Source organism: Vanessa cardui, chromosome 23, assembly GCF_905220365.1.
Source record: "Vanessa cardui chromosome 23, ilVanCard2.1, whole genome shotgun sequence".
In the NCBI taxonomy this organism is placed as follows: domain Eukaryota; kingdom Metazoa; phylum Arthropoda; class Insecta; order Lepidoptera; family Nymphalidae; genus Vanessa; species Vanessa cardui.
The window spans coordinates 2465547-2481404 of NC_061145.1; the positions used below are offsets into that span (position 1 = coordinate 2465547).

General features: G+C 32.2%; 1 protein-coding gene across 1 annotated transcript; it reads left to right on the forward strand.

Moving 5' to 3' along the window:
- The first annotated feature begins 3181 nt into the window (after positions 1–3181).
- LOC124539612 lies at positions 3182–6951 on the forward strand. The gene is made up of 5 exons (XM_047116907.1): positions 3182–3316; positions 4755–4908; positions 5299–5457; positions 6440–6602; positions 6941–6951. The coding sequence occupies exons 1-5, from the start codon at positions 3300–3302 to the stop codon at positions 6949–6951; spliced, it is 504 nt and encodes a 167-aa protein (XP_046972863.1). The 5' UTR covers positions 3182–3299.
- The last annotated feature ends 8907 nt before the right edge of the window (positions 6952–15858 follow it).

The following is a 15858-nucleotide window of genomic DNA, read 5'->3' on the forward strand; positions in this document are numbered from 1 at the left end:
GAGCTGTAATCGAACTCAGCAAAAAAACTTTGAAAAAGACCAACTATATTTCGTACATCATATGACATCACATCACATACACAAAATTTGATTAAAGATAGTAAGAAATTCTGCCCCATATCGCACCCTAACTGCGAGCTGTATAGGAGTTCCATCACTACATAGTATAAAACAAAGTCGCTTTCTCTGTCCCTATATCTTTAAATCTACGCAACGGATTTTGATGCGGTTTTTTTTAAAAGATAGTGTGATTCAAGGGGAAGGTTTTTGTATATAATACATGAACAATATAGTAAAGAAACACTGATAATTTTAGAAGTTTGCGATGTGATGTCGTAAATAAACAAATTCTGTAGTATATTTAGTATCAGTATTGCACCCGTGCGAAGTCGGGGTGGGTAGCTAGTTGATTATAATATTCGACTATGATAATTACGTAAACATAACCACATTACGGAAGGTGACTCAAATATCCAAATAACCTATAAATAAAAGATTCGACTGAGTATCGCTAACGTGCTCCTCAGAATTGTTCCGTTCCCATCCGTTCCGTTACTTTGTCATGGATCCTGTGCTCAGAACCTTACAAAACTTTCACCAAATTACCCTTGAAGTATATATTTTATAATAAAAAAAGAATTATCAAAATTGGTTAACGTGATTTTCAGTTATTCACCGATTTGTCGCGCATATACATAATGCAAATTTAAGACTTATGTCGTTTTCATATCGATACCATCATCGGAAACAAAAAAATAAAAAAAATGGGAAGCACTACCTTTCAAACAAAAAAAAAATTATCAAAATCGGTCCACCCAGTGAAAAGTTATGAGGAAACAAACATAAAAAAAAAAGAAAAAAAGAAAAAAAAAAATACAGACGAATTGATAACCTCCTCCTTTTGGAAGTCGGTTGAAAAGAGTAACTACTGATTTCCTTGGCAGTTTTTCTCGTTAGAATCTACTTTCCGAATCGGTGGTAGTTTCACCTAATATAGTTGTTAAATAAAAAAGTGCTTGTAAAAGCCTACTTGAATAAAGTATATTTTGATTTTTTTTTGGTCATCACAGCTCCAAGGCGCCGTAAGTGACCATTATTTATATGGGCAAGGCACCAACCTTGGGAACTAAGATGTTATGAGCCTTATGTACTTAGTAATACAGGCTCACTGTCCTCAAGCTGGAACGCAACAATACCAAATATCATATAATGTACAATTTAAATCAGTGGAATATTTCAATAAAAACGAAAATTGATTTGTGTCGTTGACCTTTTTATATATCAGCGACCCTTTGCACAGGTGCGATATATTAATAATGAAAATGGAATGAAATAAATATAGTACATACTCTATAATGCTCTGGAATAATGTACGGTTCTGCATCTGATTTTTTTGGATTTTATTCATTATATATGAAAAAGGTTCCATAGATATAATTGACGTACTACATACAAAATACAATTTTTTCATAACATGTGTTAAGAATTGTAAAATAATCTATTAAATATTTAGGATATCTGCAAGTAATGTTTTTTTGTAAATGTTTATACTAAAGACAAACTTCCGGGTGGGCATGTTATATTATTATCATCGTGGCGTCAACGTCGGCATTTCATCTTTGGTGGTAAACTAGTAAAATCGCAGTTGTTCTGAAGCGTAGAAAATGTGTACAACAATATACGAGGCGTGTGTATGTAAAAAGGTTTGCAATAATATACGAGTAAGTACCTTTTAAATTGTGTTTGTTTTATTAGCTATAAAAGATTCCTGTCACAATCTGGACTGATAAAACTGGGCCCCTATAGTTCAATGTTATTTCCATATTAAATGATGTAGTTTTAGTCCACATGGCTCCACTAATTTATCAATTCAAAATGTGCTACCCTGAATAGTAGCTTAACAGTTAGCCCCTTACAATCGAACTCTGTAAGACGAACGCATAACCGATGAAATTTGATTTAAAGGAGGTATCGATTGAAAGGGTAGGTATCGTTAACATATGTATAATTATAGTTTGATTTACTTGATTGTTTCTGTTCATTGTATCTTTAGTGTTTTATTTTTCAGTCATGGGATTAATATTAATAGTTTCGAAACCGACTCAGGTCATTCAATGGTCATAACGGACAACTTGAAAATAAAATCTTAAAACAAATACAAGAAATGAAATAGATAATTTCTATAATAAAATGAGATTAAATGTAAATTGATGAAAAGCAACTTGAGGAAAAGTTAAATTGGTTTTTGAATAATTATGAAGATTCCTTTGTAATGTGAACTGTTTCAGTATTATCATTGTCTTCCCAAAACTTACCTATTTTATTATAAGACTAGATGAAAAGCCGGAATCACTCGGGTTAAATTAATGAAACTAAGAAAATACAATTTAACAATTATTTGTCTATTGTGGATACGTTTTAGAATAAAATAATGGGCTCGCAGTGAGACTAAGCATTACTTTCTTATTTTCCCGCGCTTTTGAGATGTGTCACTCAAGATGACAGATGCATACACACTAAACAGATAATATATATTTACAAACAGATGATTGCATAAATCTTCTTATTATTTTAATTTTGAAATGTCTTTTTTAAGATTGTTGTGATGAAACTCGAGAAAATGTAAACGCATCATTAAGATAAACAGTAATAAAAACTTTATTTCTGCGATATACAATTTTTACACACATTTTTTATCTAAACAAGAATAATTGTTATACATTAAGATATAAATCTTTAACAGTAATATAAAAAAATTAACATCACTTAAGACACACACATTGATTATAATATAATGAACTATAAAATAGAAGTATCTTACAGATGTGTGCGTAATTATGCACACAAGGATTTCGCAACTCAATGCTCTGTTTGAACAAATAAATAATTAAAGTTTGCCAGATTAGTTCACATTTATGGTTACTGCTCCACCGCTTATGGTCGTAGCGTAAAGTTATACAGCCTATAAAGTAACTCTATAAACTATTAAACTGACAGTTCTAGTTCCTGAGATAAGTAGTTGCATTCATGAAAACTTTTAAAAAATAATTTAAATGTCACTATTGACAGAACTGAGTTAAGTTATATTAAGTTAGTTATACGAACATAGCATAAAACCTTCTTTCGAAGAACCTTTAACGCGTTGTGTTAATCTGTTCGATTTGACATTTGACATTTATACATAATAATAACAAGTTTCATATATTGTTATCGCCGTCTTAAAAATGTAAAGCGTTTATTATTTACGTGGATTTAGTGTTTATAAGACATGTTGGTTTCCTATAAAAGCATAAAAAGAAATGTGTTTTTTAAAATCGTTAGTTATTTTTATTTATTTTGCAAACTTAAATTGCTTTATTTGAACTTGCTCGTATGTAGTCATCAAAGTTAATATTGTAGGTCCAAGATTTTTAGATATTCGCTCTGCATAAAATCCTTCTACGTGATACGATAACGTGATACGTAACTTCTTATATCGCGCAAATGATAATGAATTTGGTTACATGAATACATTTTCATTCCCTTTTCCAATAATGAGTCGAGATGGCCCAGTGGTTAGAACGCGTGCATCTTAACCGATGATTGCGGGTTCAAACCCAGGCAAGCACCGCTGATTCATGTGCTTAATTTGTCTTTATAATTCATCTCGTGCTCAGCGGGGAAGTTACCGTCTCCATGATAAAATTTTTCGATTCTACTGTTTTGTTTGCATGCCAGAGTAACGTATTACCACTCGCCGCTGATTTTCGATTCCAGGTGACAATTTTTATTCAGCAACTAATCATTTTACAAGAAAAAGTTTTATACAAAATTTGTAGGAAATATCATGCTCTCTAACTTTAATTCACACATTTTTTTCGTATCTAAAAAAAATCAAAAAGTTTGATTTTTTTTTACTTAAATATATCGGAAAATATCAACAATAGGGGGAAAGTTTGGTATAAAAAAGGTGGGAAATTTTGTTTTCTACAAAAAAGATATCTTCCGTTTTTAACGTCAAACTTACCGTTTCCGAGATATATGCAAAAAAACGTTTTCCAAGATGGTGGCTAACGCTCACGGTTTCGGACGACAGAAACTTTTTATACTTAGGAGGCACCCTCTGACATAATCCAATCGAAAAATCACGAAGAAGGATTTTATGTAGAGCGGACCGATTTTTGGTGCTAAAATTCCTGGACTATAAATCTAAGAAGTCAATTTTGATCTACTTCTAATACTGACGTATAGATTTATCCTAGATAATATATACATCGATGTAAAATTATAAACCCCGTTTGATTATAATCTATCTCGAATTGTCGAAACATCGTGGTGGATTCGACTTTCATAATGTTTCGGTACGTTTATACTCTAATTCACTTCGATAGATTATAATCTGTCGAATAATGATGAGTTAAATTGTAAGCAGTATGTTACAGTTCACAATCTCGCGAGATAGATTATAATCTAATGATATTTATAATTTTGCGGTGATACGGGTGAAATTCTGACAAATGTTTAACATTTCGCTAGTGTATCAATAGCCAAAATCTGAGCCTGATGGTCAAACACAATGTGTAACTATTTTCGATTTTGTGAGTGAGCCAGTGTGACAAAAGGCACAAGAAACATTTCAATTCCCAAAGTTGATGGTGAATTGTGGGAAAGGGCTTTTTTTATGACGCCCCTGTTTATAGGATCTTATGGTTGATTTGCCTACGCTAACAAAAAATAAACTTATTAAAATATTTATTAATCTATAATATATACAGCTTGCACATTTGCCAATGCCCGTATTCGATAGAATATTCTCTTGATATGAAGAAGGTAGGCCGTTCGCCTCTTGACGCTATCGGATACAAGGCGAAGTGCTGTGGCTTTGTGTCGTTGAAGACTGCAGCCATTGTTATAGCTGTGATCACTATGGTGAGACTTTTTAAATATACCATTATTATTAAAAAAATCAAGACATGTATATTAAGTAATACATTACAATTCAAAATTCGAATTTGATTCAGGTAAATCTTTAAAATATGTTGAGGCATTTTGCAGACAATGAAGTTTTTTTTTTAAATTACGTCACCCACGGGCTCAAAGTATCCCCTTTTTTCACATTCTATGTTTATACATTTTGATGTTTTATATTTTTACAAAACATCGCTGGACTTCAGGCTTGTCGTCTTCTTGGAAAACGCGACCCACATTGATTTTTTTTTTTAAATAATGTATACATAATCTATAAGCTTGTTCACACCATGAGTTTAAAATAGTTCATTAATCCTTTTCATTTTTGTATAGATAATTTAATACTTTTAGATCTGGGCTGCGCTCGAAATACAGATGGCGGATAAAATTATAGGGGATATATTTAGTGATAGAAATAGTTCAATATTCTTCTACAGCAAGTTGATGTATGCATGTAGTGCTGCTTTTCTGATGTTAGCTTGTGGCATCCTATTGATAGGTGTGGTGATGGTAAGTTGATTATAAGGTACCACCGTGTGAAAATCTTTCTGACCGATTTCGGTTCCGGCGAATTCTCGGACGAAAAAGCTCAACGGGAACATAGAATAATACACTAGTGTGTATGAAAACATAAATTCTGACATTTCTGTAATCTGTTGGAATAAAAATCCACCACTCAAATAATAGATAGTCTAAGTATTAGTTTTGCTTCACAATTTACTATAAAAACATAGCCTACGCGATTTAAAATGCAGAACATTAAAAACTCTTTTATTAGTCGCGTTTAACTTAAACGCCTCTATAATCTAATTCAACCACAGGAAAGCAAAAGTCAAATAAACAATATTTAACAGCGAATTGACGCGATATCATTGCTCGACAGCTTGATCGATCTATAATATTTAATAAAAAATAGTGCTAAAATATCGTTTTGAACGTCGGCATAACTTTTATCGAAACTTTGAAAGTAAAATTAAAGTGAAAATAAATAGTCTTTGATAGGTTATACATTAAAATACTACTATAGTACGACACAACTTAGATGTAATATTCTGATGGCAAAATTCGTAAAACCGATCACATACTAATTATGTAAGCTATACCAAATTATCAATATTTATTTCTTATATGAATATGATCTGTAGACAAACGTAATGACTTATCATATGACCTTTAATATATTCGTCAATTTTTCGTCGATTTACATGCATTTTCTTTGCCATGCCTCGAGAATCTATGGCGACAAATAGTGTCGAATGACACGATAGGGAGCTATTTCTATTGGTTGTATAAATCGACAGTAATCGGTTTTATTGAATATGCTGATGCTACATCTAAGTTGTATCGTTATATACTAAAGTCGACTTCTTATAAGGTTATCGTCTTATAAGTGCCTTGCGTATTACTAGTTACTATATTGCCTTTTACTTACACAAACACAGGCGCACGCAGACACACACACACATATATTTATATGTACTTCCTTTTGCAGACGAAGTCCATCATCATAAATATATTCGTATGTTATGCATTTATTTTCAATATAATAACAATTGCTCTGAACATTGCTGGGTTCATTTTAAAAGTCGTTACATTGGAAAAGAAGTTACTAAAGCAAACATTGAAATTCATGGGATCGCTTTTTTGGAATTTTCGTGAGTATAAAATTCTTATTTTCAAATTGAATTATCTTCTGACTACTATAAATAGATATTATTTTATAGATACTATAGATACTTCACCTAAAAACATTTAGATAATTAAGTTAATTTTACATATTTAACATAAAAATATGTAATAGCCCATACATTTCTCAAGCACTGGGCTATTCGACCCAATTGTTAACAAATAAACTATTCAAATTTCAAGTAATACTATAAAGATGAAAATAATATCATCACAATATTTTATATTAGACAATATAAATTTAATTACATTAAAAAAATATATATGAATTTTTAGTTTTCTGCTATTTTTTAATAATCGTGAACAGTTACAAAATAGAGGCATTGTGGTCATAAAATATAATATATACAAATGACTGTGTTGATATACGACGGACGTATTCGTTTAATAAAAATATTAACGCTGTAAAATTTACCCTACTGCGTGGAGTCTATTAAGGTAATAAATTGTTCATATTATCGTAAAGAGAGAAAGAGAGAGATAGGCTCTCTCTTTCTTTCTTGTATTTAAAATTGGTAGCTGTTTTTTCTCAGGTCTAAATTTTTCCTTTTTTAAGTCAGTGGGCGTTTTTACTTTCACAATAAATAAGTAGTTTTAAAGTGCAGTTTTTATGTACATGAGTGTGACTGTGTTACTAAACAGGCACACAGGCATAACATCTTGATACCCAAAGTTGGTACATTGCTTCTGAATGGTTTGTATTTCTTCAGACATCCCATCAGATGGCTAATTACCTGTCCGCTTACCTACACACAAGTACTTATTAAATTCTATTCTACTTATACTTTATGCAATGAGAAATTAAATTATGTACATATATAGACTTTTTATCTTAACCTTTTTTGTATGGATAAGGAAGTTTAACCTGGTTTGTTTTCAATATATCTCCACAGATAAGCAAAGAATCGAACAGTTATGAAATGGTAACTGTAACAACACAATGTTGATCCTGATACCCGATAAATGATATTATTGTATGGAATGAACGAAGTGAACAGAAATTTCAAATGGAGATTGCTATCTATCTATAATATTGAGTTAACTGTTTGTAAATATATGAAAATTAAATTTGGAATTGTATGTCTTTTCTATAATTTTAATTAATTATCTAATACTTTAACCTGTATACTATTAGGTATCCCATTTCCAAATTTTACCTAATTGAAACTATAAAAATGATACGAATAAAAATATATGACATTAATAGCAGTCGCCCGGTTTCACTCGCGTTTTAGATATACAGAGTTTTGTATGACATATAATAGTATAATCTGTAATGCGAAAACTTTACAGAAAGTAAAATTGGGCCAGCTGTCAATGTCATAATTAAATACCATGCTTTTGGACGATTGAGTTATTTTTACCTCGACTCATAATAATATGTTAGAAATTGCCACTGATGTATATTTTTAATGTATTCTAAATGGATGGAAAAGTATCTCAAAGGTTGAGAAAAAATGGATAAGTATGAAAGCCAGCGAGGACAAGTAATACTAGAGGGGCAGTGACAGGCAGCAGTGAAACTTGAAATTGCCATTTTGTAACCGCATGTTTTGTCATAAATTACAGTGTTTTAGATTTAATTTACTTTTAGTCTATCCTATATGGAGCTCTTTAAAATAAACACAAAAATAAAAATATCGCATCTTCTCTATTGTAAAATTCTTAAAACGGATCGTTTTTTTTTTAATGATAACACAATGCTTTCACATTAATTCGAGGTTGTCATTCTTTACTTAAAAAAAATAAAAAATATATATTCGTTTACATAAATAATCCATTTTTGTATTGAAACCTTGTTTGTTAATTGAATTGTATTTCGTTACAACTTTGTTAGCCCAGGCTTCTCAGAAATTTACCGATTTTACAAAGACAGTATATTTTGTGCTTGTTCTTTTCAGTTAAATCCACATTTATCGAAACTCGTATAACGCTGGAAGATTAAGTACTTGAAAAAGTACATTTGAATAATACATTATTTATTAACACTTTCGAATACCGACAAGCAGTAATTTTTTTACATTTACATATTTTTCCTGGTTCAAACTTATACCAAAAGTAATTTAGAATACAAGTACATTGATTCTTTTATACTTGTTCCTGTGAAAGTTTCAGATAACTGTTCTGGAACCTAAACTAACCTAAAAAATATATACTTAAGAGATGAGCTTATCCCTTATAAGATCGTTGCAAAAAAAAGACAAGCGCTAATCTCAGAACCGCCATTTTGGCTGTGCGCTCTCGGAAATAATGTTCGTTATTGTCAGACTTGTGATTTGTTTAGTGACTTACTTTTTTATATGATAGGAGGCAAACGAAAAGGAGACTCAGCTGATGGAAAGTGACTACCAGTGACCATGGACATCTGCAACATCGGGGGGCTGCGTTGAAGGCCTTAAAGGAAGGTGTACGCTCTTGTCTTGAAAGTTCCCAAGTCGTATCGGTTCGGAAAAACCGCCGGCGAAAGCTGGTCCCACATAGTGGTTGTGCGAAGCAGAAAATATTTTAAAAATATATCTTTTAATTTTTTTTTTAATCTGTTTCTTAAATACATATAAAATACTAGCAAATGAACCTATTTCTTATTTACCGTCACTTCTGATTGTGGAGCGCGTTCACAATTTGAATTGTTACTCTTGACCTCACAGTTGTTAGCGGGCGACCGTTGTAACGAGCACTCCTTGAGGGTTTTGCGTTTTGATGTTGGCATTGCCGTTGTAATATAAAATATTGCTTAAACACTGTCTTGCATTTTTACGATCCTGTGTTTGTATGTGTGAGTGATTGAGTGTGTGTATGTGTGTAACACGTAACGATGTGTAATCAATAAAAATACGAGCAACGTTCTTTTATGAAACTTAAATTTTAAAAAGTCGTATAATTATAAAATATAGGAATGACAAAATAAACACAAATTATTATATTTATAATTTAATTTAATGAGAATTAACAAACAAAAGAAAACACGTTTTTTTTTTTGGTCATTTTGAAATTAATTAAAGAATTTTCTCGTGTTTATGTGTATTTAAAGAAAGGTAATTGTTAAATAATTACAGTCTTGAAAAATATCAGTCAAGCATTCATATTTCATAATTAGCACAAATACGAACAATGAGAGATTTATTTCCGAGGTCAAAAGAATGTAAGCGTCCGATTAAAGTCCACTGAAGGCCAATATCCCTATTATTGATCAATTAGGTACTATTTCCTCATAACAGTATTCCTATATAAATACTTATTTCATCGTAAATAAGTCCTTGGGAACGGACTCAAGGACTTATTCATGGAAGAGCTAACTTTATTATTAGTAATTATTATTTATGTTTATTATTTCGTATTGGTTTTTTCGTTAATTTCTGTATAGCTGAACACTAATTCGCTTTCCGTCTGTTCGCTTGAGCTGAGATGGCCCAGTGGTTAGAACGCATGCATCTTAACCGATTATTACGGGTTCAAACCCAGGCAAGCACAACTGTTTATATGTGCTTAATTTGTGTTTATAATTCATCTCGTGCTCGGCGGTAAAGGAAAACATAGTGAGGAAACCAGCATGTGTCTAATTTAATCGAAATTCTGCCACATGTGCATTCCACCAACCCGCATTGGAACAGCGTGGTGGAATATGTTCCAAACCCTCTCCTTAATGGAAGAGGAGACCTTATCCCAGCAGTGGGAAATTTACAGGCTGTTACTTTACTTTAACTTTACTAGGCAAGGCATTTAAATGTGGCTTTCGTCAATAAACAGAGAGATTCATGGGGAACGTTTATATTTACGTGAATATGTACATACATTTTATAGTAGAAAAATCCGAAGAATTTAAACTTTCCAAGTTGAACGAAAACGAAAAATTTACTTTTTATTTTTGCTCTTCCATCTAAAATTTGCATATCGACCCTAATTGTACCATTAACATGTTGGTTGCATCATTTTTTATTTTTTTCCATTCTAGTGGTACGGGGCTTTTAAGACCTCGTATGAAAATTGTTATAAAATCGCTACGGAACTTATTGGACACCGTAACGTTTAAGAAAATATAGCTCGATGTGATGTGATGCTGTGAGGTGATCGAATTTTATTTCTTCTGTGCGGTTCCTTTACAAAGATGCCCCGTATTAAATTAAGTACAGATTGCTATTTCATTCTCTTTTCAATAAGCATCGTAATAATGTATTTATCTCTTTCGTACAATATATCAAATGGACGTTACGACCTTTGCACGACAGAGATATCTATGTTTTTCTTAGCTGCACCACAATGGAGACACATACGAGGCCTATTTGACCTCGCTCCGCAATGAACGTGTTAATGTGGAAAACTAGGTTGGGTAGTAATGTACAAATGACGTACATTCGAATGCTTCTACGTATTTTAAATTATTTTTTTATTGAATATGTTGGCGGACGAGCGTATGGGCCACCTGATGGTAAGTGGTCACCATCACCCATAGACAATGACGCTGTAAGAAATATTAACTATTCCTTACATCGTCAATACTCCACTAATCTTGGGAACTAAGATGCTATGTCCTTTGTGCTTGTAGTTACACTGGCTCAATCACCCTTCAAACCGGAACACAACAATATTGCATACTATTGTTTAGCGGTAGAATATCTGATGAGTGGGTGGTACCTACCCAGGCGGGCTTTCAAAAAGCCCTACCACCAAGTAAAAATGTGTTCACCTTCAAATCAAAACAAAATATGAACACGTATACTCCAAAGTAAAAACTTCTTGCAAAACCTTTCAATATAAAAGTTCCAAGTCATGGAAGTTTTAATCCGGATTCTTTGAACTCCTATAATCCAATATTCAGTGTACGAGTAATGGTCCTTTTTTTACATACAGAACTCCATAATCATATGAAATGATATCTTGAAAACGTCTGCAAATTTCAACAAGAATTATCGTCATTCCCGTTAAACTCGGTGCATTTGATACCAAATATATTGAAGAATTCTCTGAGTCTGCGCTTCAAGCGGAATGGGATATCCATTACGTTATTAGCCTGAATCATAAGAATTTTATGTGTATTTAGTAGACATAAATAATTAGTAGTAAAGTAAGTAAAGTAACAGTCCAGTAAATTACCCACTGCTGGGCCAAGGCCTCCTCTCCCATTAAGGATAGGGTTTTTAACATATTCCACCACGCTGTTCCAATACGGGTTAGTGGAATGCACATGTGGCAGAATTTCGATTAAATTAGACACACCTCACGATGTTTTCCTTTACCGCCGAGCGCCAGATGAATTATAAACACAAATTAAGCACATATATATAGTGATGCTTGCCTGGATTTGAACTCGATATCATCGGTTAAGATGCACGCGTTCTAACCACTGGGCCATCTCAGTTCAAAGGGAATAAAGTAACAGTCCATAAAAAATATAATAAATAAATAAATATTGGACAAAGTCCTCCATACCTATTACTCTGATCCCAATGTAAGTGGCTATAGCACTTGAGTTATGGCAAATCAGAAGTAACGTAACGTAGACAACAAAAGAAAACTAACTTCAACTAATTAACTTTTACTCCATCGACTCGGCCGGGAATTAAACCCGGGACCGAATGAAAACCGGTGTACACACTACTCGACCACTGAGTTCGTCTATTTTCTGTAATGAGGTTTAGTTGACAGCAATACATTTGACACAACTTCTGATGCTGGTAAATTGCACGATAATGTGAGTTGCCGAAATCTAGATTAGCATTTTTGCGCGCGGTGCTTCCTTCACCGCTAATTATGAGATAAATTAAACACATGGAAATCAGGAATGCTTTACTTTTAATTTTAGATCTCAGTGTAAGATATAAGATTATTTATCTGCAAACATTATTACCCAATTTTATATTTATTTATATGGTCAAACAACACTTACCCACACAGTGTAATTATAAACTGCAAAGGACATACCATCTTAATCTCAAATTGGCAAAGAAAGATCATGAAATCTATCAGATGGATTGGTAATTTGAAAAAAAAAAGGAGCCGCCGAGTTTCTTTCGCCGGGTCTTCTCCGTACAGTTTGAGTTTGAGTTGGAGTTGAGTTTGATAGTTTGTCAGACCGCCGCTTTGAAATAATCTTTTAAACTATATTGTTTCCGACTTAAATCTTTACACACCCTAAGTGTTACACACAACCTCTTTTTTAATAAAAAATGTTATGATCAATATTATTTAAAAGTAGTAAAATTATATCTCCAAAAATATATCCCTAAATCTCCTTATCTTTGATTAGTGAATAAAATCAAAATAAACTTTATTCATGTAGGCTTTTACAAGCACTTTTGAATCGTCATTTTACAATTAAGTGAAGCTACCACCGGTTCGGAAAGTAGAGTCAACCAAGGGGAACGGGCAAGAAACTCAGTAGTTACTCTTTTTCAACGCTTAAAAAATACAAATTCAAGTTAGTAGTAATATATTTAACAATATCAAGTCTTTGTTAGAGTAGGGTCTATAATGGGACGCATTAGTGATGAGAGTGTTCTGTTAATAGTAAGTAAACAAAATTAAGTAAATAGTGATAATTATACAAAAATAAATTTTCTTAAATTAAAAAACAAAAGAAAAAAATACTAGAGAATGCTCTTTACAGTTGACTTATTATTAAACATAAAAGGTTTCTTATTCTATCTGATCTTATGATAACAATGGTTGCATTAAGAAATTGAAAGTTTGAATAGATTTTTAGACAATTTTACTGAACAATGCTTTTATTTCGTTGATTATAAATTTGTCTACTTAATATCAATTAAGATAATTCATTTGATAAAAAAACCTTTATATTAAAAATACTTTTTCTAGTTTCACTCAACAAGGCGTGTCCTTCTACGTTAAATTACTAACGGCCTGCTTGAGGTGAGTGATTTGCTTACAAGATGTCTTAGTGTGCGTGAAACGACTATAATGAGTAAAAACAATACAACAAAAAAAACAAATCAAATAGTTTAGTTAATTTTATTTTATTAAAGAAAAAAACAATTTATTTTGAACTTTTTGAAGGTACTCGTCTTCGTGACTGAAATTAAGTATCTAATCTATAGAGAAGGTATTTATATCATGACAACTATTTAAATATCGAATAGGTCTTTGGACTCATTCAAGTTATCTTTTTCGTATTGATATGTAACGTCGCCAACATAATAAATAAACAAATTATAACAAGCCTTTCAGGCAATGCGAATGTACATAAGCGTTATTGTCATTTAACCATCAATGGATAAACAAACGATTATTTTTTAAATATACTATTTGCTGTAATACCAAAGTGTAACAATTCATTTGCCTTACTATTAAAAATTAAAAAAAAAACTCAATTCGAATTCATTCCAAATTTAAATATGTAACAGCAGCCTGAAACTGTATATTCAGCTCGTGTCGCATCGGATCTGCTTACTAATTTAGTAATGGATGCGATTACCAGTTTGCAAATCATTAGTGTGATGTGATGACGTCATATTTGAAATTACAAGCATTGGATATCTACAATATTTTATTAAGTGCAATTAAGGTAAATTGTGTTTATACGTCATGTGAGCCGAGGTGGCCTTAATCGGTGATTACGGATTGAAACTAGGAAAATATAACTGAAATTTCATGTGTTACAACGACAACAGCCTGTAAATTTCCCAATGCTGGGCTAAGGCCTCTTCTCCCTTTGAGGAGAATGTTTGGAATATATTCCACAGCGCTGTTCCAATGACGGTTGATGGAATACACATGTGGCAAAATCTTTATAAAATAAGTCAGATGCAGGTTTCCTCACGATGTTTTCCTTCACCGCCGAGCGACGAGCACTATATAAGGAATAAGCTCAAAAATCTTTTTCTCGAAGTGAGAGGAGGCCGTAGTCTCCTTAGGAAATTTCACAGGCTGTACTATGTTTATATGTGTACAAGTGGGTTCTTAAATGTGCCTATTGCATATTTATAAGTATGATATTAATTCAACACCTCTCATATGATAATAAACATCTGATTTATTATTATATTATTTACGTCGTATTAAATAATACCGCGATCTGTATAACCAATTCAGCGCTCATAATGGATGCCTTACATACCTCTGGCATGGGTACTCTATATAGCTAGTACGCTACCCTTCTTTATAAGTAAATATAATGGTAATTAAATACTACGGTTTTAAAGGTAAGACCATTCTTAAGTCTAAGAGTCTAGCACTTTGTCATGATGGAATAGTCTTCTAAAAAGTCAACCAAGAAAACCTACAGTACATCTATCAAAAAACAATATGCGAATACTTTAAGATATACGTTTTTCTACAAATTACCTTTTATACGATAATATACTGGATCAATCAAGGGGATCGTATCGCTTCTTTCTTTCCAAATATAACAATAACTATAACGTTATATAATCGTAAATCGACTTTTAAGTAGTCTAATATTTAAAGACTAAAAATACTTTGAATACGCAATCAATTTTATTACTTTTAAGTGCATATTAATTTGTTTTGAAATATTGTTTTGTTTGAAGCCGTTTTTTCTTTTTGTTTTTTTATCGAAATTTTCGACATGCAAATAATAATCAAAGAATTGAACATATTACGATACAGAATTCATTAGATCTATCGATGTTTCACGTAACACAAATAACTCGCGTCGGTGCGTAGATATTTAATCTTCACTATCATATATTAAGAACGCTGCCATCGTTAACATGTACGACCGACATTGGGGTAATACATGGGGAAAACATGGGGTAAGAACACATTTTTACTTATACGTTGACTATATTAATACAACGATTTTTTTTTTAATATTGGTAAACATCACATACATTACCCTGATCCCAATGTAAGTAGCTAAAGCACTTGTGTTATGGAAAATCAGATGTAACGACGGTACCACAAACACCCAGACCCAAGACAAAATAGAATACTAATGAAATTTTTCTACATCGACTAGGCAATCGAACTCGGGACCTCGGAGTGGCGTACCCTTGAAAATCGGTGTACACACTTCGTTAAAGTAAAAAAATATAAGAATGTATGTTTATTTGTATGGTTATCATTTATTTGTTTCTAAATCATTTCTTTAATTGTCATTCATTTGTTGTATTATGTACGCATAGTTCAACAACAGCCTGTAAATTTCCCACTGCTAGGCTAAGCCTCCTCTCTCAATGAGGAGAATGTTAAACATATTCCAACACACTGTTCCAATGCGGTTTGCTGGATTACACATGTGTCAGAATT

What these genes read in the sequence shown, in the direction of transcription:
- LOC124539612 (XM_047116907.1), top strand. An exon ending in TTATAGCTGTGATCACTATG is followed by an intron (nt 4,909 to 5,298) that starts GTGAGACTTTTT and finishes TAATACTTTTAG; the next exon opens with ATCTGGGCTGCGCTCGAAAT. An exon ending in TATTGATAGGTGTGGTGATG is followed by an intron (nt 5,458 to 6,439) that starts GTAAGTTGATTA and finishes TTCCTTTTGCAG; the next exon opens with ACGAAGTCCATCATCATAAA.